Source organism: Heptranchias perlo, chromosome 9, assembly GCF_035084215.1.
Source record: "Heptranchias perlo isolate sHepPer1 chromosome 9, sHepPer1.hap1, whole genome shotgun sequence".
Lineage (NCBI taxonomy): Eukaryota > Metazoa > Chordata > Chondrichthyes > Hexanchiformes > Hexanchidae > Heptranchias > Heptranchias perlo.
The window spans coordinates 58,768,976-58,793,275 of NC_090333.1; the positions used below are offsets into that span (position 1 = coordinate 58,768,976).

A 24,300-nucleotide genomic window follows, 5' to 3' on the forward strand; every position below is an offset into this window, starting at 1 on the left:
TCTAATACTCCTTGTATATGCATAAAAGCATTTTAAAGGTCTATCTGTTAGCTGAAGTGAGGTTACTTTCTCTTTGTACCCTTGCCCCATGGCTATAGAATAGCTGCGTGTTTCATTGAGGTTACTTGTCCTAGAGGAGCCTGACAGTGTCAGTGTTTTTTGCATTGAATAAGTTCACAAATTTCACAAAAGCCAACCTATGTTCTTCCAGTGAATCACACCTAAACAATAAAGACACATTTGTAAATACACCAACAAGAATCAAAACTATTGCGAGGACACTGAGGACAAGAATCACCAGTAAGATGTGATAAATTTTGCTCCTTTTAATATAACAGATACAGAGTTACACTAAGAAACTCCCAGTTAAGACTGTACTTTATAAAAACAGAACATTTAATGCTGTGAAGGCCAGAAAGAGAGGCTGTGACCCCTTTGTCAGATACAATATTTCCATCTGTCCACCCATAGGCTATGGTTAAAACCATCTGCCATGAGATGAAACAGGATGCTTTCAAGTTAGTGGATGCCAGTAACAAGACCTGGTACAAAAGACTGTTGGCCAACTTTCCCTCAATAGAACAGACATACAAGGTAAAGGATATCAGCACAATGAATTTGCGGCAGTCTTATGTGGTTTAGAGGGGATTTATTTACTAACCAGCACGATCCATGTACAAACAATTACTGCACCTGTACTAAATCTCTCTGGGTGCTTTTGTAATGCAGGTATTAACCTGCAATAGAAAAGTGCAGAGCGATTTAGTATGACCATGTTAAAGGGGTAATTCTGTGCTCCTATGCTCCCAGTGTTATAGTCCTAATTCCGGCTCATGGTCCCATTGAATGTGTTGGCCCCACTGGGAATGTGCGACTGCAAAATTATCCCTCAAGTGTTTCTATGGGGACAGTGCTGTTCAGAAAATATACCCCCCAAGTAATGTCACTGCAGTTTCTTTTATGGTGTATGTTTGTCATTAACAGGTTTGTTCAAGAAGGGCTGCATCCAGTGTTGCTTCCCTTTCCTCGTCTCCTGCAGTGACTTACACTGGAATATGGTTCCAGAACCACTTGCAACCCCCTTGCAGCTTATCAAAGTGGCCATTCTTCATTTGTAAGCCTAGACAGTGATTGTCATCAAGCTATGGACAGTGTCACAGCCAAGTCTGATTCTGCCCTCACCTGATCCCAGCAAGGGTCACTCAGGAGCAAATAAGAGTAGAAAACCTGTTTGAATTTTTCCCTTCCTGTTATGGCGGGATCAGGCCAATTGTAGCATCTTATCTGCTGCCTTAGCTGAGATCAGCTAACTAAGCGCAGACCAGGAATGAAAACCAAGACCTTCCTGTTGTCTATGGTTCAGTATTACACTGTACAGAGCATTTACCTACTCAGCCATTAGGCAAGTGACTTATTTAAGCAGTAAGATCTCACTTATACCATTTGTGGATGAGAAGGACCCAATTCCATAAGGAATTTTAGGAAAATGAACAAAAAGAAAGAATTTCACAGAAACCGGGATCCGGGACTGTTGAGAGTTTCCAGGTGAGAAGGGATTAAAATTTGCTTTTCAAAACCAAAATGGTTTCAAAATGGAAAGACATTCCATTAGACCGATTAACAGTCCATTACAAGTATATTTGTGTGATCGTCTCATGTCTTTACAGCAGGACCAGTCCTACGATGGCAATCAACATGAGAATTCCAGCCAAAACACAAATGGCAATGAAGACAATGTCGCTGGTATCTTGCATTCTGGAAACCTCTGACCCGTCTACCACCTTCGACTCCTCAGGGTTCAGATCCGCCAGACTCACAGCCAGCTGCTGGAGCTGGTATAGTTCTGTGTCCGGAATGATGTTGTAAGAAGCTGCTTTTCTTTTGTGGTCACACTGCACCTCGTATTCCTGTGTTCCATCAGAAAAGTTTATGTACAAAATGTTCACAAAGATGGTGATGTTCCTTCTTCTCTGCAAAGCCAAAAACAAAACAGTGACCTAGTTACCAATTGCTTGTTGCATGTGGACTAACTCTGAAAGACATAGAGCTAGCAAGGGGGCAATGACACCATCTCCTTCACAAGAATATAAGAAACCAAGGAATGGGAAAGGATATTCAGCCTTTGAAACTGTTCATTTCACAGACAATGTACTCTACCGTGTCCATTTAATCTCCTGAGGTAGAGTTCTTTTTAAATACTTGGGTTATCTCAATGGCTTAGCAAATTTATTCAGTCAGTAGCTGAACCATAAAGACCAAAAAGGTCCCTGGTTTGATCATGCACCAATCCATACAATCTTACTTTCTGATTTAAGCCCTTATTGTGTCCCCTTGGAGTTCATGATAACAGGGCTATAATGACTTTTAAAATAATGCGACAAAGATTTATACAAATAACACAATGCATTGAACCAGAGTATTACTGAGAGCTTATGTCAATTTATATTCATATTAGGTAATGAATCTTGTACACAGAAGACTATTGAAATGTTAAATATGCAAACCTTCAAGCATGGATAAGAAGTGGAAAAAGGTGACAAGCAGTAAAGCAATAATGATCAACACACCCGGTATCATTTGATTCTCTGATCACAATTTGTTTTTATTCTTATTACAGTATTATATAAAGGAATTCAATTTCCGGCCTACGCTGACTTACGGAACCTCATCCATGGCAGCAGTAAGGGAGCTTACAATTCTTCTTGTGGACATTGGGTGATGACAGAATTAGGCTAGGCTGTGCTGCTCCCTACAGTCAAATAGCGTGCTAGCACTCACTATGAAGACTTATACAAAAACAATGGTCAATTGGGTGAGGTCCTAGAGGCTGTCTGTTGCTTGTGGAACAGTACCCCTGCAAGGAGCCAAAACCTTAGGGAGGGGAGGAAAAGTACTAAATAATTCATCCATCTCCACTCTTTCAACCCTGGCTTGCTGCCCTCTACCTTTTTGCTCCACTCCAGTTTCAGCAGCAGAGGAAGCATTGTGTCCTATGTAGTATTTGATCATCTTACACATCCCTTTCTCTCTGTGCTGTAGCTAATCTAACTAAAATCAAAATAATTGCAATTTTTCCTGTCAGGTCTCGCTACTATTGCTGTGAGCCTGGCTGCCCAGACCCAGGTCAAACACAATAGCGCAGATACTTCTTCCACTCAACTATGTCAAGTTCCTCTGATGTCAAGTTCCTATGCTCTTTGTAGAGCCAAGAAAACCTTTTACTGAAAGGATTTTCCAAACTAAATCTTTAGAACTATGTCCATTAGAAGCAACAAACCCAGTCCCTTTAAGATAGATCACAACCCTACCTATCTGCCTTTTCACCGTAGCCTAAATTAATGTTGCCGATCTTGGCGGATGAGTGTTAACATGTTTGTAAGAGATTCTTCTGTCATTTTAAATGGGTCTATTTTAAACAGGTTAATGCCATCACTGAAATAGCCAACAGAAGACGATTGTGTGAGTGTGTTAAGTATTTGTCCATTACTCTGGCTGACAGTCACTTCTATGCTCCTATCCATCAATTCCTTCTCGCTCCAGAAATACTACTAGTTACCTCTTGAACCCATTTATATTGTCCACTTCAGTGGCCTTCCCTGGTAACTTATTCCACAACTATAATACCCTTGGATGAAAAAATTCTGCCTGGCTTCCCTTCTTCTAATTTGCGTCCCCTGGTATTTGAGCCCTTCCCCACAGTGAACAATTTGCCGAGATTAGTTTTATCAATCCCGTTTAAAATCATAGAAATGTCAGTCAGATCGTCTTGTGGTTTGCTCTATTCCAAAGAAAACAAGCCCAATTTCCTTAATCGTTTGGGAGACCAGTCATTAAAGGACCTCTTGCACAAAAATGTAGCTTTGAAGACATTCTCACAGTGACAATCAATTACACAACAGGATTACTGAGGCTTTCCCTTTAGTTACACTCACCAATTTCAACTGTTAAGAGATTTGCAATTTACCTTAGTTACAAGTGCAAAACCAATTAGTACTGACTAACTCTTAGGGTATGATTTTAAATGGGAAAAATGGGTGGGTTGGGGGCGGGGCACAGTAAAAATGTTAAAAATCTAAAACCCGCCCCCAACCCGCCTACTTCCAGTATTCACGGAGGCGGAACAAGGGGCGGGCAATCAACTCGCTCTCAGGAGGCGGGTCAGTCAGTGAAAGCTTTCAAGGAGGCTGTGGGCCTCCATTTTGACAGATTTGTTATTTTTAATCCCTGGGGGCCTTCTGATCCACGCCACGTGAAAGGAGGCAAAAAGGCCTGAAACTGCAAGTGCGTGTCTTTATAGCACAGGAGTGTCTTTATAGAATCGGAGTACTTCCCCCGGGCCCAACAAACCTACCTGCAGTGACCCTACAAATACGATCTCCGACACCTCCCCATGATCTCCGACCCCCGCGATGAACCCCGGCCCTGACCTCCATGATCTCCGACCTTCCCCCCAACGATCTTTGATCCCCACGATGACCCCCAACCCCGACACCCACAATCTCCGTAACCCCCACGATCTCCGACACCCATGATGACCCCCGACCCTGACCCCCAGTGACTGCCCCCCCGTGACCGCCCAATGACTGACCCCCCCGCCTGCCGATGTCTGACCCTCCCCCCCTCAATGACCCTCTGGTGACTGATTCCGCCCCCCCCCGGGATGACCGATCTCCCTCTGATGATTGAGGCCCCCTGGACAGTGATTGACCCTCCCGATGACCCCCTGATGACCAACCACCCTCCGATGACTGAGCTCCCCACAGTGACTGACTCCCTCTCCAAAGACTGAGCCATCTCCCCCCAATGACAACCCCCCCCGTGACTGAGGCCCCTCCGCTGACTGAGAGTCCCCCATGGTGACTGAGGTCGCCCCGCCGATGACTGACCCCCAACCCCCCCCCCCCGGTGACCCCGGACTCTCCCCTCCACATCTAACACTCAACTGTCCTCCTCTTCTTCTCACATCCAACTGAGACCAGCCTGTCAATCAGGCTGGCCTGTTGAGTGGGAAACCGTCAAAAACAACAATAAAAGACGTCCTTATGTCAAAATTGTAAGGAGTTCCGGGAAATCCGTACTTCCAGCTGGAAGTAGGGTAGAATAGATCCCTGAACCAGCGTTCCCCGCAAACCCCCCACCCCTCCCTCAGCTAAGATAGGTCATTTTCGAATTATAAGGTGCACAGTCAAACAAAGCAAATAACTGGCAAAACTCATTCAGAGGTGTCAGTCAATGTTAGGATGTGAACAGTAGCGAGGCTAGATTTGGCCTACTTGTGTGTGGTGGGAGGCATCGAACTCGAGATCTGACCGACTTGGCAGGAAGGGGACCGAGCTAGGAATTGGGAAATGCTGACATACCTAGTCCGAAGACCGAGCCAGGGCCACAGACTTGCAGGCCAAAGCTGGAGGCTGAAGACTTTTGACAGAGTTTACTGCAAGCAAAATGGAAGTGGTCCTCCAAAGCCATTTTGGCTGACCTCAAAATGACAGGGGTATCATGACCACCCCACCCCACCCCCACGCCCCCCAAACTAGGTGTGAATGCGTATTTTTCAAACGTAATTATTATCTACTGAATTTTTGTGCTCTTCAAGATGAGTGATGTCTCTGTTAAGGAATGGAACATGATCCCATTTAAGGCACCCAAAGTCAACATCAAACAATCCCAGGTCAGGCACAACACAGGGTAGATCCACAGTAAATCTCTATTGTGGTGCAGTAATATTCCTTAACTTAAACTTCAAAAGAGTTCCCCCTATCACACCAGTGTAATATTTGGATTTTCATTTTCTACACCAACCATCCTTGCAGCCTTTCTGAGCGAGATTGCCAATTTGTGCCAAATTCAGGTGGTTTTGCACTGTGGACCAACGCCCACTATTAACTGGGCTGAAACTGCCCCAAACCAATTTTGGATGAGACCCACACAACCAGCAGAGAAGATTTTCACCTTTCAGTGTGGGTCTCAGACATGAAATGATACCGTGCTAATCCCATTTACCACCTGACTTTTTAATCCAATTAGTGCTACCTTCTGATATTTTCAAAGCTAATTCTGTTTCTCTCCCTCCTGCTCACCTCCTTCCCTCCCTCTCTTTCACTCTCTGTTTCTAGCCCTATGACCAATGCATATACTCTGAAATAAAACAGATGCCTTACTTAACAGTATGCAGAAGGATGGACGCTGCAGACATACTGGAGGTGGTATGATTTTGGCACTCATCCCCTGTTAGTTTTGCTTTTTCAAAATACACAGACGATTTTTGTGGTCTTTTTAGTCTTGTTGCCCGATTAGATTGTTCCATTGAAAGGACACCTTTGACTGTCAATTACCTGGGTCTTCGTTCCGCAGGCATCAAACCGTGAGCTTATCTTGTACACTGAGCCAAATACCTGGGCCATACAGCCCTGCCTTCCTAGATAAATGTTGCTTCGACTGAGCGAAGGAAGGGCCTGCACAGCAATCTGAATCTGGAAATCAGTTCTCGTGCAGCTGATGTTCATGGGAATGACTGAAACAAATAAAAGAAGCAAAACTCCGTTAATGCTCAGTAGCCCTGACTGCACCTGTTACACAGAATAATCCTCAGAATACTGAAGGTTAGTGGAGCTTATGACTCAGTCGGTAAATGCACTGCTCCGTGTGGTACTGAACTCGATGACTCAGTTGGTAAACACACTGTGTAGTACTGAGCCCGCGACTCAGTTGGTAAATGCACTGTTCTATGTGGTACTAGGTCCGTGATTCAGTTGTTAAACGCTGTGCTTTGGGTGCCACTGGGCCAAGTGACTCAATGGTAAACAATGTGATACTGAGCAATACAGACCAGGGAGTTCCCTGGTTCAATTCCTGACCTGTGTTAAGTTAGTTTATCTCAGCTGGGACAGCAGTTGAGGCGTTACAATTGACCTTAATGCTCGTCACCCCCCCCCACTCCGGGGGAGGGAGGGAAATAATACACCAGTGGTCCCTCTCCTGATCATTATCCAGTTATCTCTGCTGGAAAGTATGCATGTGTGGATGCATAGAGAAAGGACTGGATCAAGCTTGGCTTTGACGGCCTCCACAGTTGAACAGCTTGCCAACACAACTGTATAGGTTCACACATAAAGAGCTGCCACTTGGGTACGGTAACTGAGGGTGGCCTGTGCTTGTTGAACCTTATCACAGCATTGGTTAGGAAGAAAATTGGAGAAAAAATGAAATACTGAAGGTTTTAAAAACTTATTTAACATCGTAGCCTCGGAAAATCAATCAATAGAGTACAATATGGAAGATCCCTGTGAACATCACAGATGGTGATAAGGAGAATCCAGGAACCAACAGAATCTGGGATTGCTAGCCTCTGTGCACATGTTTCCACGAGGCCTTGTTGCATCTGTCCCTCTGCTATTATGTTGTTATATTTTTACTGTTTGTAAGATTTGGGACATTTAACTATTTGACCTAGAAGGGATTCTGGTGTAATTTATAAGGTCAGGTTTAGTTTACAAAGGATTAACTCCCAGAGATACACAAACCATCTACAATGTTGATGATGATGATTAGATGGGAGCACCAGACAGAAGAGCCATTAAATTATGGACTTTCACATGTCACATTAATTTTGAGACAATGGGAAGTCATTGAGCACATTCCAGGGCAGTTTGCATTCTGGGGTTCGAATGGGTTTTCATTGAATACACCCGGAAAGGGGGGGCTTAGCTCTTGAGGCTGCCAGCTTCCACCCCTGGAGGGGCCTTATTAAAAGGTAATAACTTTGATGGCAGCTTGGTGGACCAATCCTTACCCCACAGAGTTGAGAGAGGATTCCGAGATCAGCCTTTCTCTCCCTCTCTATCTGTCTCTCTGGAGTAGTCTGAGACAGGTAGGGAGATCTTGCTTTATAGTCAGCCAGAGGGAGGCTGTGAGAATCCAAGCTGTGTTATAAACTTGTACGGCCAGTAACAGAAAAGGTTACTCCCAGTTAATTCAGGGACTACTAACTTGTAGGTGAGTTTACCCATAACAGTGCAAATTTGTGCGATTTGTTATTTTTAATACTCCTAGGAGTGAAAAGAAATAGATGTATCTTACTAGAAAATATGAATGCTTTGTTCATTCATATATTTCACATAAAATAAATCAGCTTTTTGGATTATAATCAGCCTTGCCTCACTAGCCTGCTTTTCCGTCCACCTTCTGAAACGATAGGCAAACACATGTAGTGACTCATTGGAGATCACAGTGTCCAGTACACACAACAAGGGGTCCATTGCAGTGAAGTCCAATAAAAACTGCTGACTAGCCACAGGCGTGGCTACAGCGACACCGTTTTCGCCACATGCAATAATTTTGGTAGAAAGCGCTTTACATACACTCACACAATACAGGTCCACCACCGCCATCTTCTCATGTCAACTAGGGATGGGTAATAAATGCCGGCCTTGCCAGCAACATCCATGTCCCAAGAATGAATATGAAAAAAGGTAAATGTACTTCATATGTGTATATTTACTTAACATCCACCACCATTCAGAACCAAGAAAGTAAAGCACGCACCAGGATCAAAAAACACTCACGCACTCTGCTTTTTGTCTTACCATTCTCCCAACAAACGCACAAAAAGATTAAAGTACAAAGCACTGTACAGCCAATGAAGTTCTTTTTGAAGTATAGTCACTGTTAAATGTTAGAAACACGGCAGCTAATTTTGTGCTCAGCAAGGTCCCGCAAACAGTAATGTGATAATAACCAGATAATCTGTTTTAGTGATGTTTTAGTGATGTTGGTTGAAGGATAAATATTGGCCAGGGGAGAACTCACTTGCTCTTTTTCGAATAGTGCCATAGGATCTTTTACATCCACCTGAGAGGGCAGATCATTGAAAAGACGGCACCTCCGACGGTGCAGCATTCACTCAGTACTGCCCTGGAGCGTCAGCCAAGATTTTCTGCTCAAGTTTCTGGAGTGGGACTTGAACCCACAACCTTCTGATTCGGAGATGGGAGTGCTACCACTGAGCCATGGCTAACAACACCAAAAGAGTTATAGGTCCTTAACAGAAACTGTCATTCCCACCATGATGCTTTCTTTGTCTATCAGAAACATCACCAGCACAGTTCCCACCCAGATACCACACAGTTAATGATTCCTTGCCGTGATGACCTCTCCACTTACCACCAGTGTATGATACTTGGAAGCCATGAGAAGCTGAATTCCTGTCAGCAGACAACACAAATAAAAGTCTGTTCCCATTGGAGAGCAATGAAGGGGGTGAGTTCCGACCGCACCATTTCCCCAGCAACGTATCAGTCTCACGGTCTCCATCAAAGATCGCCAGAAAGTCATAGTCGCAGGCTTCACTCAGGGCGTCCCTATCCTCCAACTCAAAGTCAATGAAGTGAACCTTGACCCTGTAATTGAGAGGCTGCTGGACGGTCCAATGACAGTTGATATTATTGGGATAAATATTTGGGTACCGAGGGCTGGAGAAATTCCCTTCAATGGCTGTGAATACTTGCTGACATTCACCTGGAGGAAATGAGACACAAAATATAAATATTAACCTCTAAAAATATAATTTACAAATAAATAACTGTTCATATGGTTAGGCACTAAACAAAAAACAAACATGGCTGCTACCTGGATTTGCCCTTTGACAAGCTGGTTGCGGTTGGATGGTAAACTTTTGTGCTCATCAAGACAAGGGAATGTTGAAGGTAGGAAATGGAACACTTTCCCAATTAGAGCTCCCAATGTCAACATTAAGTAGTCCCACGGGGCTAGTATACTATAGTTGGGTGCAGAGTACAATATCTTCTATACTGTCCCAACAATGGTCCCAAAATTCCTCAGATCCTGGCAGGATTGACCCACAGCCCCCCACCTCTCGTGTTCTCTCACGCTGATCCTGCCGGAGTTTGCAGGGTCAGTGCGGAGGGCACCTCCTCAGCATGGAGCAGGCAGGCACAAGCACAACTTTGCACAAAATTCTGGCGCCCACTCTGCCTCATGAGGCCAGAAATTACGGCTTTCACACCCCCCCTCCCCCACCCTGACAACCCTGGCCATAGTCCACTCAACCCCCTGAGCAAGGGAGCACCCCTGAAATTTGTTAAAACTTACATGTAGGGATCTTTGGAGGTCCAGGCTGCTTACCTGACCTGCACCCACCAGTGGGTCCCCATATCCGCCCTTATGGAGGCCAGTATGCCTTAGCTCATTTGCCATACTATCCACCATGATACGGTGGGTCCCAAATGAGCCTGAGCAGCATAGGGAGTCCCCGACCCTGGCTCCATCCCATTTCATCGTTTGACTTGTAAGGGGCAGATGGAGGTTCCACCCCTTACAAAACAACTAGGAAACTCCTGGAAATGGTGGAGACCTGGTGCAACAGAGCTTCCATCATATTCCTGGGGTTTCGGCTGGTCTTTAGCCAGAGTTACAGTGGGAGACTGGTGGAACCCCGAGGAACTAGTGCCAACCTCAGAATAACATCCTCTGCAGAACCATGTGACAGTTCTGTTTCTCACAGCAGCCATCATTTTGGACTCTCTGAATAAGATTTTTTTTTTAATTGAAAAATGTAGATGGAGGAGCAAGTCCTTGAGGACAACAACAAGGCAGAAAAGAGGAGAGGATCCGAAAATCCTGTAAGAGGAAGGGAAGACTGGGGGAGGTAATTATTTCAATAGTTTTGGGAATTAAGAGTAGGAAATGGTACATTGAGTCAACACAGTGAGGATGCAGTGAAGCAGAAGGTTGTAGGACGGTGTGTTTGAGGCTTGGCAGGAACAAGAGAAAAAGGTTTAGTAAGTACAATGTCCACAGCACCATCAGTAAAATGGAGAGTCACAAGAAAATTTGTAACAGAGAGAAAGAGTGGTTGGAGAAGGATTGCCAATCAGACGAGATTTTTCTTGTATCCTGTTTAGTAGTGTCTCCCCAGATATAGGAACAGTATTCAAATCTAAGACAGACATAAACTTTGTCGAGAGTAAGAAATCTTAAGCGGAGCAAAAGTGTGTAGCAAGAAAGGAAGAACTTCTTGGAAGGCAGTTTTAGGAAAGGAAGACATTCGGGAGCTCCATTGGAGATCAGAGGAACTAACGAGGTGAAGAATGTCAATAATTAAAGAAGTCCTAGGGATGGAGCTGTCAAAGGGTAAGAGATGCTGGTTGTTAGTTGGACTTCCAAAGAAACCTGAAAAATAAGCCTCGATTTTAACCCCCTCGCCCTGTGAGAATGGTGTGTGGAAAGGATTAAGGTTAGGCCGAGTGCATTTACCGGCCTGAGGCCGCACAGTTCCCGTCGGACGGCATCGTATCTTCACCAACTTTGAAGTTGGCCAAGGCTCCCGCTGCAGGCAGGGCCTAATTTAAAACGTGATTTTAACGATGAGTCAGGGGGAGGCCCGCCCGGTATCGAACCCAACAGCCAAACCACGGAGGGAGGTGCCAACTGGCCAGAAGAGGCCAAGGTTAGTTTTGAAAAATTACTTTTGTGCGAAATCCTTGTGGGCCAGGAGGAGCAGGAGTGCTCTCTCCAGACCCTGCAAGGAGCCCTTGCTTCTCCCTCTGCATACTGGCATCGGCTGCCAAAAGCCCTTGCCCTGCCCTAATTTTATGCCGAAGACCTTTCCTTTGGGTTCCCGGCATCCTAAGGCTCCCCGCCGGTTGGCCCTGACGTCAGTCCTGCCGGTTTCAGATGGGATACAGTACTGAAATATTTAAATGAGTCCTGGGAGTGAAAACAGCCCAGGCCTCATGTTGAGATCCTCGTGGGGAGTTTCCCTTCTGCCTGCAACCCCCCCGCCCATCCTGAAAGTGCCCCCAGTAAAAATCGAGGCCATAATATCTCTGTATAATTGAAAGAAACAACATTTTTGCTGCCCCAGAGGTTGTCAAATTAGTGTCTATTAGTGGCAAATTATGGGTAATATTGCACAGTGCATCCACAAAGAGCAACTTAGTTGAGACCGCCCAAGATCATTTCATATAGGACCATTACACCCAACAGAGAGAAAGAAGGGACTTTCCTCTCATCAGTCTGAGCTTTCTCTCTTTCCACCTCTCGCAAGGCAAATGACGACATGGGGATGGAGCCAGGGTGGGGGCCTTCTGCGTCATGTGTTCCTGCCCCTGGCTTTCAACTGTGATTCTTGATAGCAAATGCACGTACGGATATCAGGAGAGGACAGGATGATACTTGGCTGAAATGCACCATAGGTCAAATAGCACAGCAACACTCGCTGTTGGGATCTTTTACTATGTTAAAGGCACTATATAAATGCAAGGTGTTGTTATTGTCTAGACCACACATTAAGAATGGCCACTTAGGCGGGGTACCAAAGGATTGTCGGCATCTGTGGAATTGAAGGAGAGAGAAGGCGAGAAAAGAAAGGAAAAAAATAATTACTGCCCTCATAGCAATGGGTTACTACCTTTAATGGATAACTATTTCTAACTTGATCAGGCTTATTAATGAGCTCGGTGAACACAAAGAAAATATTAGTAGTTTGTTTGAAAACAATTCCAAAGAATATTATCTTTTATTCAAACCTGACTGCATATCTTACCTGAAAAATAAAATGCTTTGAAGCCCTTTGCACCAATATTAAAGTCTGATTTAAAGACAACAAGTAGTTCGCTGGTGCTGGAGATGATATCTGGAGGTTTTGTCCCACCACAATAGTTACCCCAGTGTCTGGCGTTAAGGCTGGACCCGTCAAACAAGGCCACGTAGTCAAAGCTACAATCCTCGTTGTTTTCCAGGTGAAAGTCGTAGAAAATGAGATTGACGACCGAGTGATTGGAGGCATGAATAATCCAGCGGCATTCAGCATTATTTGGGTAATTATCTGGGTACTCGGGGCTAGACAGCACCCCAGACAGACCCGTTAACACTCCCCCGCATATATCTGTAAAATAAATAGCATGATTTGAAACTTCACAGTGAGCTCTGAAAGATTGATGTCCTTGGTTTTTAAAAATTTAGTACGTTTATTTGTTCCCTCATGTAGGTCATCCTCCAGTATTTCTTCAATGTCCCAAACTTCTGCCAATTCCCCCTTCTGGCCAATTTCTGAGAGGTATAAGGCACTCAGACAAGATGTCAATGTTTGATTTTCACTGCTACTCTGCTTGGCAATGCTCAGACTGGGAACAGTCTCCTCGGCAATCCTGCCCAAAATGAGACCGGAAAGCTACGGAGAATGAAGCAAAATGTGGTGGTGAGCCTGCTGCTGCCTCACTGCCCCGACCTGGATTTTAATCCCTCCACCCCCAGCCCCTGCCCTGCTGAGAGGTGAATCCAACCCATAATATCAAAGGGATCATCTGAGAGCAGTATAACTAGGATGGAGGCTATGAGAACTCATCTGTGTAAAAGCCAGGGATTGTAGGCAGGGGAAGAGATGCAAAACTTGTCTATTGATAAAAAAAAACTTAAGGAAAAGTTTAAGGCCCTGAAGATGTGGCCTGGAGAATATAGGAACTCACAGGGGTAGGCAAAACCGAGAGATAGTGGTTGTCTCAGTAACTGAGCCATCATAAGTCAGTGAAATTGATTTGCTAGCACTAGACATCGAGAGCAAGTCATCAGGGATGGGAGCTAGAGACTGGTACAACCAGACACAAGATGGCCAAGAAATGGAGACAAATGCTGAGAGAAACCAAAGTAATGGAGGCACTAGATGGATTAAGGTTGGAAAAAGTAGCAAGAAAGGTAAGGAAGACTGTAAAGCTAATTAGGGTTAAGGGGTGATTTGATAGAGGTGTTTAAATTTTGCATGGATGGGACAAAGTAGGTAGAAAGAGATTGTTTCCAGTGATTGAGGGGTCTAGAACAGGCGGACAGAGATATAAGATTAAATGTAAGATTTAGGTCAGAGAGCAAGAGAAAGTTTTTTTTACACTGGTGGTTGTGAGGGTGTAGAATGCAATACCGGAATTAATGATTGAAGCAGAGATCATGTCAACATTTAACAATAGGTTAGATAGGTGGTTAAAGGAAAGGGGGATAAAGGGATATGGGAACAGGGTGGTCATATGGGATTAGGACTTCTGCTCATGTGAAGGATAAACACCATCACAGATTGGATGGGCAAACGGCCTGCTTACATGTTGTAATTTCTATGTAAGAAGCTTACAATTATTATAATACCAGGCATTGTCCAATAAGCCAGAATGACTGCTATACAAGGTTAAGAGGGTACCTTAGAATTACACAGGGTGGGTATTAATGTGTGATCCTCAACTATAACACCAACATAGAAACACTTTCCAGCAGGGGTTACTAGATAGTGATCAATCCCACCTGCTTTTTCCCCATCACACCTTAGGGAAGCTGAAGCCAATGGCAGCATCCAGCTACTGTCTGAGCTGAGATCAGCTAATTCAGCAGTGACCAGGGTAGATCCTGGGGCTTAGTGGCTTGTACGACTCAGTACCATACTGGGTGGTACATTCACCTATGGATCCATGTGGGAATCTACAGACTAAATCTTGTAACAGTTACTGGGGTGTGGTAATGGTATATTTTACAATTAATCGCAGTCCATGTTATCATCACTGGGACAAGGAGAGGGCAGGCGGGGCATTGGTTTAATATCTCATCAGCATGACAGCAACTCTGCCAGCACATCATTAAAATTTTGCTTCTAGTCGTTCACAGAATCTCCTCAGAAGGGACTCAGATGACGGCGGAGACACCAGATCCCTACTGTCCACAGACTACACACTGCCCAGACATCACCAGCACCCAGTGCCCAGCAAGTACCTGACAGATCTTAATCCCCCACCCACCCCAGGCAAAACCCTGACTCTAACAATCCTCAAGACTTAGTACATAATGTACAGAACTCTTAACTTCCTCACCGTATGCTTCTAGATGCACAGTCTATTGGAATCTATAATGTGTTAGTGGATCTAACCTGTGTCTTCAGAGGAACTTTCTTTCATTTTCAAAAAGCAGCAGAGCATCACAATATCAGACCTCATTTTATACCTTGGACAAAACATGAAAAAGCATGTATCTAACAATGATATAATACATATATACTTACAGTAGATATTAAGGTAACCAACTGTTTGAACAAAACTATTATCAGTCACAATATGTTAAGTTATTATTTTATAGTCCATCTTTGTATAGATGTTTTTTTTTCTTGTAATCTTTCCAACTTCAGCAACTGCTAGAATTGTATGACTACTGGAATGGAATGGAGCATGTTTTGGTGAGGGCAATTAAAGTATCTCTCAGAAGGTTCCAACTGACTCAACGATTTGAACAGTTCAGCCTACTTAAATATGCCTCAAATGGTTGCTGGGGCTTGTTGGATATAAATAATTTTAGCTCAATCAAAAAGGATGTTCCAGTCATACATATAACTGAAGAAATCATACATGTTTTTGTTTTAATTTGGCTTGGTTTTCCCCCTCAAACTTACTATAGCTTTGGAGTCTTCTGAGTTAACCTTTGCAACGTTTGTACCAAGTTGGCATAGGACATGATTCTGACTACAGCTGGTTTTTAAACTCCATATACCATTTAACAGAGTTAAAGAGACCATTACCAAGCTAAGACTAGAGAACAGTCTTATTTTATGTCATATCCTGGTTTCCACTCAGTGTCTCCCTGCACAACACTGCTGTAACCAAGAACTCAATGTCAGGGGGGATAGCCTGAAGTTAGGTACTTCCACTCCATGCCACCAAACATTATTGCTCTAATGCTCGCTGACACACCACCTGGCAGAGTGAGAATTCAAACTGTGTCACATTGAATCAAACTGGACAATTGTTTACCGATTGGGTCTTCGATCAAATTGAAAACAAACACTTTGTAAATAAGGTTAAAAATAATTATTAATAATAATAATTGATTAAACCTTTGCTGTATGAAGCAGAGAATCCACGGCTGACCACGTGTTTATCCGAGCGGAAAATGATTGACATCACATGCCAGGAAGAGGTGAAGTGAGGAGGAAAGATTTTCCCACAAAATTTGCCCAGGAGATTTCCCTCATCCTCGGACACTCCGTTATAGATTTTGATGTAATCATATTCACAGTGAGTGTGAAATTCGAGGTCAAAGTGCTGGAAGGTGAGCAGAATGGAGGAGCCCTCTGTGACGACAATCAGCCATCTACATTCAGTGTCATAGGGATAATATCCTGGGAAGTTAGGGCTGGAGAAATTCCCTTTCATCGCAGACAGGATGCCACCACATTTAACCCCTAATGGGAACAAAACCCAAAAAATTTAATTCTTCAAGCAAGATTTGCTTCAATACTTACAAAGCGTGTTAATAATTTTACATAGAAAATAGACAGAAGCTCACTCAACAGCTCAGTGGGTGATGTAGCATCTAGCGTGATACTGAGTCAGATTGGGAAGGTCGCAGATTCCAGCCCTTGTCTGTGCTGAGTCAGCTGATCTCAACTAGAAGATTTTCATGTTTTTACAATTGAAAGAATGAACTTGCATTTATATAGCACCTTTCCTGACCTCAGGATATCTCAAAGCACTTCACAGCCAATTAAGTACTTCTGAAGTGTAGTCACTGTTGTAATGCAAGGAAACGCAGTAGCTAATTTGAGCACAACAAAGTCCCACAAACAACAATGAGATTGGTGACCAGATAATCTGTTTTCTTTTAATTATGTTGGTTAAGGGATACATATTGACCAGGACACCTGGAGAACTCCCCTGCTCATCTTCAAATAGTGCCATGGAATCTTTTACATCCACCTGAGTGGGTAGACAGGCCATCGATTTAATATCTCATCAGAAGGATGGCACCTCTGACAGTGCAGCACTTCCTCAGTACTGCACTGAAGTGTCAGCCTAGATCGTCTGCTCAATTGGATTCAGCACCCATGGGAGGAGACGCATTAACCAGGATTCGCACTCCTCATCACTATCCAGTGACTCAATGACCATCTGTGGACATAAGGTGAGAACAGGATTTGGCTCAGATGTGAGGACCTTCACAGTCGAATAGCCTCTCAATACCACTGTCTAGACTCATACGTAAAGAATGTTCTCATGGGTGAGGTACTAGATGCTGCTGCCACCCATGGAACTGTGTTGCCAGCATTAGTCAGTGCCATCAATAAAGGACAGAAAACTGGGAGGTGGGGGGGGGGTGAAAGAGAAGAAAATGGACCGACTGCAGGGGCGATCTACAGCACCATTAAGATTTTAAATTTCATTAAAATTACAGGTTTTAAATCCTGACCACAGTTTCACCCGGAGAACAAACATTTCTTTGACACAGTGAGCTGACATCACCCCCTGTGTGATCAGTATTTCCTGAAATTTGCACTTTGTTTCTATTGGTCCTGAGTTCAAGAAAATGAGCTTAATATTGTTCACACAATGCCCTTATCAAGATTGAAGAATAATTTCTTAAAAACGATGGAAGAAAACGTGGAGAGGGTATATTTTCCATTTAAACCCATGCAATATATATCTATCAGTTAAAAAATACAGACGATGCAAGCTTTACCTGGTCTGGCTGTGACTCTGCAGACAACCCACAATAACAACACTCCTACGGCAACCTGCCCTACACTATTTTGCATTGCTGAGCGTATAAAGAAAACTAAAAACCCAGACAGGAAAGGCAAAATTATATAATTCTTTACTGCCACATCTGAAGTAACACACAATGGTTGTAGAATTAATAGTGGCATTAATAATTCACTAGTAGTCTGAATTAGTAACTTGATCCATCTCTGGTTCCTTTCAGTAAATATTAATGGGGTGGATCCAGTGTCCTCACCCTTCATGCTGCACTATACAACTTGTTGTACAATCTTTGGAACAATAACTTAAATATTTAATTTGCTCAAGTCATAAATATTCTCTTGTAAATTTAGGAATGTTCCCGAATGCATTAATTACTTTATGGAAATCTTTATAATTTAACATTAAAAATTGATCCATTTAACAGATGCTGGACCAGTTAAAAACTGGTAAGTACAAAAGGACCCAAAGGGATTTTAAAAGCTGCGAGGTTGCTGGCTTCAAAGACTGTAATTAGAAGCCCATGAACATCAGGTCCATGAGTCCTCTCCCCCTTCCCCTCCTTGATAGTACCCCCTTTTGACTGAAGTTTTCTTTTGTTTATTTTAAATAATGATTTTTGAAAATCTTAGCAAAATTCAGTTCAATTTTCTCCTCTTAAGGCAATGACCTCAGCTTATCAGTGCTAGGTAACCCTGGAAAGTATGTATGTGTAGATACTGAAGAAAAATATGATCAGGCTCAGCAATAAGGATCTTCATGATTGAACAGCTTTCCCACACTCACTATCTAAGCTCATACATGAAGAATAGCCACTAGGGCATGGTACTAATAGACAGCTGGCACCCATGGGTCATATCCTAGCAAGATATGGCGTGTTCAGGAGAGGAGAGGAGAAAATGCATGCAAGAAAAGAGTGAAGGATTAAAAAAGGGAGTGCAACAATTTAAGTAGACTAACTGATCAGAATAAATACCTCTTTTCATCATCTGTAGAATTTTAGAGGTCAAATGGGGTTGTTGTTCTGAGTGTAAAGGAATGTGAGATTATTAATCCCAGAATTGTAACTGAAAGGAACATCGCAATCTGCTGTGTCTCCCTAATCCTGGCAGGCCTTCAACGCAGTGAACAAGAATATATTCATATTTAGAATTTACCATACTCCATTAAAATCTCTGCAGAATAATGGAACACAGTACCTTCAAACCATGGTGAAAAGCAATACAATATCCATGTGTTACAGTATCTCTCTTTACTGATCTAGCTTTTAACTGTGACTAACATGCATGCTGTTCAATTGAATGATTGCTTGATTCCTTTATTAATCTGAATATTGCCACTAGAATATTAAACACTTGTGACTATTTTGTGGTGTTCTTATTGTAGTTTCAAAAAGTTTCACGTAAAGCAAGGAATATTTAATAAACAACTGAAATCTGTGATGTGGAATTGGGTGATTAGGTGGCAATATATTTGCAGGAATCTCCCACTGATACTCAGTAAAAGGTTACAGATGTATAAATGGGGCCTAGGGTGAATGAATTCCAATTCTTTCTCCATTCCAGTCAAGCAGCATTTCTCATCTGATCACCTCCTTCTCTTCTTATCACCCACTTCCCACTAATTCCTGCCTTCTTTCCAATCATCCCAACCCTCCAATAATCACCTTCCTCAATTACTCTTTAATTTCAATCATTGCCTTCCCTCCAATCATTATCCTCTCTCTAATTGCTATCTTACTTCCAATCCTTGCAATCCCTCTGATTACTGCTTATTGCTGCCTTGTGATAGGACAGTGTAGGTCAGAAACTCAGTGAATAGAACAATGGGCACAAGCCCCATCTTACTACCCAGTACACTGATGGCCTGGGAAAAGGGTCACGAATCACCCCAATACAGATCATATCTTTTAAAATAACTTTACGTACTGAGCTTCTTTATTATCTTTTTAATTCTGGCATTTTGTCTTGCCCTCAGATCCCTGAGAAAGAGAAAGAAAGTTTGCCACAGAAATGAATAATAGATCAAGGGATGGTCATCTGAAAAATGTTATGTTCCATCTATAGGCCTAAACCGACTAAAATAATATTTTTATCATTTATTGAAGGAAGAGAAGATGGCACTTGAGGCTGACGCATTTTCCAACTCTACATCCAATAATAACACCTAGAAGCTCAAACTTTCACATCCCTGCATCTTAATGTCTAAACTGAGTTCCAGGCAACCTCATCTTGAGAGGATCTAAGTTTCTTACTTGATTGTACCTTCCCTCCAAAAATGTCACATCTTTATTTGCCACAAAAAGATTATTGAATCTCTTATCAATGTGAGGTTGCTTCATCAGGAAATGCTGTAGCTCAAATTGCCAGATTATGAACAGCCTCAGTAGAAGGATTTTTCTGTCTCTGATTTCTGTGGTAGATTTGGATTTTACAATGATTAAGACTGAGATTGAGGTGATTTTAAACACCAAGAACGGGTGGGTTGGGGGCGGGTGGGAGTTGAAAATAGTTGTTTTTTGGGTCGCGAACACAACCCGGCTTTATTTCCGGGTTTAACGTTGGCGCAGAAAAGTACAGGCTTCCCACTGGGAATCCAAAATCCGAAAATTTTGCAGTTGCGACCCAAAAAACAACTATTTTCAACTCCCACCCGCTCCCAGCCCACCCATTCTTGGGGTTTAAAATCACCTCCTTGTACTTTGTAATTCATAAAATCAGGTTCTGGTTTGAAATTTGGTCTTTTTCAGAGAAGGCTGTGACCAGAACCCATTTCAATTGTAATCCTTAACTGTTGTCACCTTCCATATCTGGATTGGATTAGAACTAGCCTAACAATAGCAGTTCAGCCTTGCCAGATGTAGCATCTTCATTTGAAGAAATTATTTTGGTAATTACCCTTTCCAAACAGAGTTCAACAGTCGGAACCCATAACAGCCCAACCAAACTCAACAAAATTTCTCTGATTACGTTGGTGCTTGGTTCCAAATTTACCTTCAGAAAACATCATGTAGGAAGGCAGTGAGTTGGACTGTAGGTCTCTGACTGTAAACCAGTTACAAGTTATAGAATCATAGAAGTTACAACATGGAAACAGGCCCTTCGGCCCAACATGTCCATGTCGCCCAGTTTATACCACTAAGCTAGTCCCAATTGCCTGCACTTGGCCCATATCCCTCTATACCCATCTTACCCATGTAACTGTCCAAATGCTTTTTAAAAGACAAAATTGTACCCGCCTCTACTACTGCCTCTGGCAGCTCGTTCCAGACACTCACCACCCTTTGAGTGAAAAAATTGCCCCTCTCCCCTCTCACCTTAAATCTATGTCCCCTCGTTATAGACTCCCCTACCTTTGGGAAAAGATTTTGACTATCTACCTTATCTATGCCCCTCATTATTTTATAGACTTCTTTAAGATCCCCCGAAACCTCCTACTCTCCAGGGAAAAAAGTCCCAGTCTATCTAACCTCTCCCTATAAGTCAAACCATCAAGTCCCGGTAGCATCCTAGTAAATCTTTTCTGCACTCTTTCTAGTTTAATAATATCCTTTCTATAATAGGGTGACCAGAACTGTACACAGTATTCCAAGTGTGGCCTAACTAATGTCTTGTACAACTTCAACAAGACATCCTAACTCCTGTATTCAATGTTCTGACCAATGAAACCAAGCATGCCGAATGCCTTCTTCACCACCCTATCCACCTGTGACTCCACTTTCAAGGAGCTATGAATCTGTACTCCTAGATCGCTTTGTTCTATAACTCTCCCCAACGCCCTACCATTAACGGAGTAAGTCCGATTCGATCTACCAAAATGCATCACCTCACATTTATCTAAATTAAACTCCATCTTTCATTCATCGGCCCACTGGCCCAATTTATCAAGATCCCGTTGCAATCCTAGATAACCTTCTTCACTGTCCACAATGCCACCAATCTTGGTGTCATCTGCAAACTTACTAACCATGCCTCCTAAATTCTCATCCAAATCATTAATATAAATAACAAATAACAGCGGACCCAGCACCGATCCCTGAGGCACACCGCTGGACACAGGCCTCCAGTTTGAAAAACAACCCTCTACAACCACCCTCTGTCTTCTGTCGTCAAGCCAATTTTGTATCCAATTGGCTACCTCACCTTATGTAACAACCTACCATGTGGTACCTTGTCAAAGGATTTGCTGAAGTCCATGTAGACCACGTCTACTGCACAGCCCTCATCTATCTTCTTGGTTACCCCTTCAAAAAACTCAATCAAATTTGTGAGACGTGATTTTCCTCTCACAAAACCATGCTGACTGTTCCTAATCAGTCCCTGCCTCTCCAAATGCCCGTAGATCCTGTCTCTCAGAATACCCTCTAACAACTTACCCACTACAGATGTCAGGCTCACCGGTCTGTAGTTCCCAGGCTTTTCCCTGCCGCCCTTCTTAAACAAAGGCACAACATTTGCTACCCTCCAATCTTCAGGCACCTCACCTGTAGCTGTCGATGATTCAAATATCTCTGCTAGGGGACCTGCAATTTCCTCCCTAGTTAGCTAAGAAATGTTTAGATCTGTGAATGTCATTGTAATCTGGAACAGTAAGTCACAGAATCATCCTTATTACTCTTCCCTGAACCCTCTCCATTGGATCAATGTCCTTTTGAACATTGGATGCCCAAAACTCCACATAATAATCCAAATCTGACCTCAACAATGATCTAAACACGGTAAATCTAAACTTGTTTGGATGTACAGTCAAACAATACCCTTGCAATGCATCCTGTATGTGACTTGCCTTGTTCTTAGCTTTACATTAGCAGGACACTTCCAGTGAGTTACTTCGAGTTACATTGAGTCAGCAGCACAGAAACAGGCTATTCGGCCCAACTGGTCTATGCCAGCATTTATGCTGCACAAGAGCCTTCTCCCACCCCTCTTCATCGAACCCTATCAGGATACCCTTCTATTCCTTTCTCCCTCATTTGCTTATCTAGCTTCCCCTTAAATGCATCGATGCTATTTGCCTCAACTATACCTTGCGGTAGCGAGTTCCACATTCTCACCACTCTTTGGGTAAAGAAGTTTCTCCTGAATTCCCTATTGGATTTATTTGTGATTATTTGATATTTATGACCTCTAGTTTTGGACTCCCCACAAGTGGAAACATTTTCTCTATGCCGACCCTAACAAACCCTTTCATTATCTTAAAGACCTCTATCAGGTCACCACTCAGCCTTCTCTTTTCTAGAGAAAAGAGCCCCGGCCTGTTCAGCCTTTCCTGGTAAGGATATCCGCTCAATTCTGGTATCATCCTCGTGAATCTTTTTTGCACCTTCTCCAATGCCTCTATATCCTTTTTACAATATGGAGACCAGAACTGTGCACAATACTCCAAGTGTGGTCCAACCGAGGTTCTATACAAGTTTAAGGAATCTTACAACACCAGGTTATAGTCCAACAATTTTATTTTAAAATCACAAACTTTCGGAGATTATCCCCTTCGTCAGGTGAATGAGTGAAAGATTCTCAAATCGCATATCTTATATTAGGCTGGGACAGCATCACACCAATCAAAAGGTGTCGTTGTTGTTCAAACAGGCCAGTCACGGAGAACAGCACGTCCCAGTACACTGGATATACATTGTGTCAATTACACAGACAGAAAGAAAGAGACCCAAATGGCAGAGAGAGAGAGAGAGGGAATATTAAAACACATAACTTTTTTTTCCCTTTTTGCTGGTGGGGTTACGTGTAGCGTGACATGAACCCAAGATCCCGGTTGAGGCCGTCCTCATGGGTGCGGAACTTGGCTATCAACTTCTGCTCGACGATTTTGCGTTGTCGTGTGTCTCGAAGGCCGCCTTGGAGAACGCTGACCCGAAGATCAGTGGCTGAATGTCCTTGACTGCTAAAGTGTTCCCCGACTGGGAGGGAACCCTCCTGTCTGGCGATTGTTGCGCGGTGTCCGTTCATCCGTTGTCGCAGTGTCTGCATGGTCTCGCCAATGTACCATGCTCCGGGGCATCCTTAATAGCCAAGTTGATAGCCAAGTTGATAGCCAAGTTCCGCACCCATGAGGACGGCCTCAACCGGGATCTTGGGTTCATGTCACGCTACACGTAACCCCACCAGCAAAAAGGGAAAAAAAAGTTATGTGTTTTAATATTCCCTCTCTCTCTCTCTCTGCCATTTGGGTCTCTTTCTTTCTGTCTGTGTAATTGACACAATGTATATCCAGTGTACTGGGACGTGCTGTTCTCCGTGACTGGCCTGTTTGAACAACAACGACACCTTTTGATTGGTGTGATGCTGTCCCAGCCTAATATAAGATATGCGATTTGAGAATCTTTCACTCATTCACCTGACGAAGGGGATAATCTCCGAAAGTTTGTGATTTTAAAATAAAATTGTTGGACTATAACCTGGTGTTGTAAGATTCCTTACATTTGTCCGCCCCAGTCCATCACCGGCATCTCCACATCATCTATACAAGTTTAACATAACTTCCCTGCTTTTCAATTCTATGCCTCTAGAAATGAACCCTAGTGCTTGGTTTGCCTTTTTTATGCTCTTATTAGCCTGTGTCATTACTTTTAGTGATTTACGTATCAACACCCCTAGATCCCTTTGCTCCTCTACCCCATTTAGATTCTTATTATTCAATCAATATGTGGCCTCCTTATTCTTCCTACCAAAATGCACAACCTCACACTTATCTATATTGAAATTCATTTGCTAATTACATGCCCATTCTATAAGTTTATTAATGTCTTCTTGCATTTTAACGCATT

At 43.1% G+C, this 24,300-nt stretch overlaps 1 protein-coding gene across 1 annotated transcript; it reads right to left on the bottom strand.

Annotated features, from left to right (window-relative positions):
- Positions 1 to 1,661: 1,661 nt before the first annotated feature.
- Positions 1,662 to 23,616, bottom strand: cdcp2 (CUB domain containing protein 2). The gene is made up of 6 exons (XM_067989596.1): positions 23,520 to 23,616; positions 15,878 to 16,225; positions 12,566 to 12,907; positions 9,163 to 9,516; positions 6,336 to 6,514; positions 1,662 to 1,970 (listed from the first exon to the last, which is right to left on the bottom strand). Exons 1-6 carry the CDS (start codon positions 23,614 to 23,616, stop codon positions 1,662 to 1,664), a joined length of 1,629 nt encoding a protein of 542 aa, XP_067845697.1.
- Positions 23,617 to 24,300: the final 684 nt, after the last annotated feature.